This window comes from Berghia stephanieae, chromosome 6 (genome assembly GCF_034508935.2).
Source record: "Berghia stephanieae isolate SIO BIC M18660-M18661 chromosome 6, UCSD_Bste_1.3, whole genome shotgun sequence".
In the NCBI taxonomy this organism is placed as follows: Eukaryota; Metazoa; Mollusca; class Gastropoda; order Nudibranchia; family Aeolidiidae; genus Berghia; species Berghia stephanieae.
Genome location: NC_088365.1, coordinates 2,498,172 through 2,503,316, shown reverse-complemented (window position 1 = coordinate 2,503,316; position 5,145 = coordinate 2,498,172). Strand labels below are relative to the sequence as shown.

Below are 5,145 nucleotides of genomic sequence, written 5' to 3'. Positions count from 1 at the left end.
ATTTTACACTGTTAGAGGAATTTCTCAATGTGGTTCTATATCAACATCGAGTAATAGTGGTCTCAAGTTAATTTGTACCAAATTTGGTGCTTTCATCACTAATTTGCACAATTTTACCCTAATTCCCCTAGCTAAAGGTAAGTCTATCGAATATGTAGTTTCAACTTGATTTAACTGATTGATTTTGGAAAAAAAAATATTTTGGCTTTGAACTCTTCTGCGGATACATATTATAGGGTAGATCATATAGAGGTAGAGAGGTTTGACTAAGTAAATATGTCGGCCTCACTCGATCTCTCTAGATCTAACTTAGTAACTTAGCTCTAATTCTAGTAAGCTTGTGGTGTTGTGTGTATCGAATATTTGTTTCCTGTGCCCCACATTCTAGATTTGAAACGTTAAAAAAAGAAAGATTGTTAATGAATTCATAAATATCTTGCATAGATCGGTCTTGATAGAATTTATGAAGTCCGCCTTAGTCTTAGTCTTACTCTTAGGTCAAAGGTCAAGGCCAGCATTTGTTGATAACTTAATATAGGTATGAGTGCTTTCTGTCACTAAATATGATGGCGGCCATCTTTGTGGCTTTTGCTGATTTTACGGTAGAAGCGAGTTGCCAGCAAGGGTTGCGGTCAAGAGATATCGTGACTGCCACTGGCATCGCTGTAGTTGTATATGAAGTTGCCACCTTGGTGTCTTAACTTTGGCTGCTTGAATCTGATTATTTTGGCAGTTTTTTTTCTTCCAATCAACGTTATTTTTGGTTTTAGTTTTGGTTTATTTTCCCTCATCATGGACATTTTTGATTTGTATTTGACAAGTGTCAATATATTATGGGATAAGTCTAATTCTAAGTAACTTGAGCAAATCATTCTCTTCGTCACTAAAATTTGGCTCAATACCGCTCATACTTATTTGCGTAATGGACAGGGCATGAGATGAATTCTCAATTCAACTTCTATATATCAATTATAGTTAAATTAGAATGTATAATTTTTGTTGTATTTCTTATGGCTCTAAACCTGTTGTTCTATACCTTAAGAGACATGATGTTCTGTTGTGTTTATTATTTACGTGTTATTGTGACATTTGTTAAAATTGGTAGAGTTAGGGTAGAAAAGACATTCCAGTGTCCATGTCACAAGTCACTTAGGATTTGTTTTAAAAAGTAACCCATTAAAAAATTATAATAAATTACTATTTACAAAAATGTGACTGTGCAGCAAATCGCTAAGGTGGCAGCTTGTTTCTATTGTAAAATCAGCATAAACAACCATCATGGCTGCCATCATTTTAGGGACTGCAACCCTTGTCCAGTGCCGAATTGATTTTAAAAATTGTTTTGTCACCAGAATCTTCTGACGAAAAAATCCAGCATTTGCTTAAACTCAATCATCATCGTAAAACAAGCCCAAGTCTTGAAAACGAATATCATATAATTTTATCCAAATTCCACAAGCGCCTCTATCGGTCTATCGTATCATGCTTTTGTGGTATGTGAAATATGCTTATTTTTGTAAATGATCTTTCTATTGCTTTTTTTTAGGAAGGGGGTGGGGGTGGGAATGATATAGTTTGAGGAGGCAATTACATTTTGTTATCATTAACACGGGATTGTTTGCTTAAAGGAGTCAATCTCCTATTCCGATGAGGACTGTGATGACAAAGAGTCTGACTTCCTACCAGATAGTGACAGTAGTGACATTGAAACAAGTTCTAACGCAGACTTACCACTTTTCCAAGATGATCTTGATATTTGTCATTTATATTTTGTGATAAAGAGTTGTGTGTTGAATTTAAATGTAAAAAAATTTATTTCATTTAACTCATTTTTACGAATGCCCACATTCTACTCTAACACTTTCTGAGAAGACCCACATGTGAGAGAGTTATCTACGTTACATTGTGCAATTTGTTTCATTCCTAATTAAGCTTTTCTTTTATTTACTTAGGAATGGAATTGGATCCAGACCACTCTGTAACTCTGTACACAAGGATAATATAAAGAAGAATACTCAGTACCAGACGCACACCGTGACAGTGATAGTAAATGTTCTAAGATATGCTTGCTGGCTCTCCATGATGGTAGGTGGTCATTGTATACAATAAAATGTTCGTGTTTATCAGACCCCCTTTATGTACCATCAGTAACAACATTTTGGCCAACATTACATTGGTCAACCAGGCTGTTCGAAAGTCATCAGCACCAAGGTCACATAAGGTCGGGATAAATGAGTCATGGAATTTAGACAAGAGGGTGACTGGTTCACTGTTTACAGAAAATAGGGTTGGGTATAATTCATACAAGGATTCATCAAAGAATATTCCTGTTAAACTGTTTCCATTAATTGGTTTTTAAGTCTTCTATCTACCCACTTTCATCAATGATTGTTAGAGGTTTAAAATATGCAGTCGAGGGGTGGTTGGCATGCGCTGCTGGTAGGGTGTCATTTTCTTTTCTTCCCTCCCCCTTCTTTTCCCACCTTCTATGTTCGTTATCTTGTATGGCAGATGATATTGTTTTCATTATAAATCATCTTTACGTTTGTTTTTAGTCTTACTATAATTATATTTAGGATAATTTAGGTTATGAGCTTATTTTTATTATATATTATTGTTTATTGTTTTTTTAATTGTATGTTTTTGTTTCAGCAGTCTCTGATGTAACCTACATTGTGTTGCTAGAGACCTAAAGCAATAATAAACAAGCAATCACTACACTCGAACACAGTTTTCTCGACCTCATTCAAATGTCCCGAATTTTATTTTTCTTTGTCTTCTGTCCAGTTTCTTCCCCAAACTAATGTTGCCCTGAAAACTTTTTTTAAAGGAATAAATAAAATTGCTTTTTAATGCAGTCCGTGACCGTACATTTACTGAGACAACTCTGTACGAGTTACCCCAGCAACTGAACATTGCATGTGTGTTAAGGCATTTTGATACATACAAACTCAGACCCCACCTCCCATCACTGACACCCCCTCTACCCCTTTCCTTGCTCATTGAATTATTTTTTTAAGTTGTAATGATATAGCACTGTTTCTCCGAACTTTTTTTGCGTCCTGAGGAGTTCGAGGACACATGTTCAAGTGTAGTCATGCCATAGGCTTTAAACATTTTTTTCTCAAACAGTATTTTGTCATTTGGGTTGATCATTGTTCTAACTTTACTTGTCATCATTATATTTCAAGGTAAAGAATTTGACATCTCTAGACACAACAACGATAGCTTTGGGCAAGACCAATGCACCTGTTTGAAAAGTTTCTTTTCTAGCAATAACAGTAAGTTATTTCTCACAATTATAATATGTATTGCTTAACGTGCAGCTCTAGGTTTGAGGACTGTTGACTGACAAGGTGCTAGAAAGTAAAACTTTCCTCTGGTTACTGAATTTTTTTGAGTTTGATTCATTCATAAACATGTTTGCAAAATAGATGATTCCTCGACAAATATGACAATTATTTTTTGCTGCCTATTAACTGTCATTCATTGTCTTCTATTTATGACATTTACATCGTTAGGCATGAAATAAAATTCAAAGCAGGCTGAGGCAGCCTGTGTCTTTATACAGATTGTATGTAAATCATTTGAAAACAAAACATATACAGTCGACTCCGGATAATCGCAACTCCTCTGGAGAGGGAAAAGTTGCGATTTAGTGAAGTTCAGTTTCTGCTCTCTTTATATATTGCTACGCTTGCTATTTGAGTTTACACAGGCTTGGGAACCCATGGCTGATCTGGATAATGTGGTGAGGTGAGATGACCATCCCGGACTCCCCTCTCTCACTGCATTGCAAAATTTAACTCAAGATCGCATGTCATACTTGACAAAATTGAAATTTCTGTTGACTTGATTTTAATGATTGTCATAGCCTCGCTTCAACAATTTGTTGCGATTAATCGAAGTAGAGTTACGATTAACCAGTGGCTTTTGTATAGAACTGATTATGTGTTCTGGGAAATGTTGCGATTAACCAAGTTGTGCTTATCGGGAGTCGACTGTAATACAGTGGGCGCCGCTTAAATTGAGGTGGGACTGTTATGGTTACCTTTTTATAGCTGACTTATAATGAGAGACCATAGCCAAAGTGTTTGCTGTTCGGTGACATGGGTGTGAATGTAACACCCTCATTGACACTCGAGACTAAGTTTCATGGTATTATTTATATGATGGTGATGTGATGTTAAAATATGGATTATATTTTATATACATGATATTTTTATCACATTTCATTTCACGCTCAACGGTTTTCTTACCAATAGTTCAATTTATCCTCCTCATAATGTTTTTTTTTCTGTTATATTTATTTGACCCTAAGTGGTCCCCGCTTTGATTGTAATATTTCACTTAAGCCTTGGTAGGTCTTCATTCCTTTTCCATTTCATCCTCGCAGGAGATCTTTCCTCAATAGGGGGAGGGGGTGTTAGGCCCTGGGACTGGTTGCTCGGATATAAACCGTAGGAGTCCGAGGTCGGCCGTGCCCTCCTCGGGTTGCTAGGTTTTCTGAACACCTCAACCACCCAATCAGGGGGTTTCGAACCAGCGGAATATAAACGAGGCACGGGATGTCAGAGGCAGTTCTTATAAGTCTCGTTGATCTGATCACAATACCGCCATTCCTGCGGTCGTGCTTTATATCATTTTATTATAGTCGTGTTTCTTATTCGTGGATGTTAGGAGAGAGACAAGAATGATAAATGGATAAGTAGAGTTTGTCGTTTCTATTTTTGTATTAGATGTAACTTGGTTTCCGTAATAAATGTTTCGTGTTTGATAATACTGATTTCTTTATTTTATCATTGTTACCTTTGTCGAGTCGTGAAACACGGGCTTCCCCTTTCTCCTTCCTCGAATGAGGCTAGGCTCAGTGCATTGACCTGATTTCCCACTTCCAGGGGACTCGCAACAAGTTCCCTCTGTCTATCTTTCTGCTAGTCTTTTCTTTATGTTGACGTTTCGGGCTATCTGGCTCTACCGGAAGCAGCCCGAATCGTCATCATATAAGTATATATTATTTATATTTGTCTACTCTACGTCCGAAATCAGAATTACATTTATTTGCAGATCTAATAACTGAACGCAATGGGCTTGATTTGTCATTATTTTCATGTTCGACCTGCAATATTTGTGTTTGATGCATCG

General features: G+C 36.6%; 1 protein-coding gene across 1 annotated transcript in view; it reads left to right on the top strand.

The window, feature by feature from the left end:
• Positions 1 to 566: 566 nt before the first annotated feature.
• Positions 567 to 5,145, top strand: part of LOC144975568 (uncharacterized) — a 12,656-nt gene continuing 8,077 nt past the window's right edge. Inside the window, exons 1-3 of the mRNA XM_078919731.1 lie at positions 567 to 694; positions 1,953 to 2,098; positions 3,192 to 3,281. Coding sequence (XP_078775857.1) covers positions 567 to 694; positions 1,953 to 2,098; positions 3,192 to 3,281 — 364 coding nt within the window. The remainder of the gene's footprint in view (positions 695 to 1,952; positions 2,099 to 3,191; positions 3,282 to 5,145) is intronic.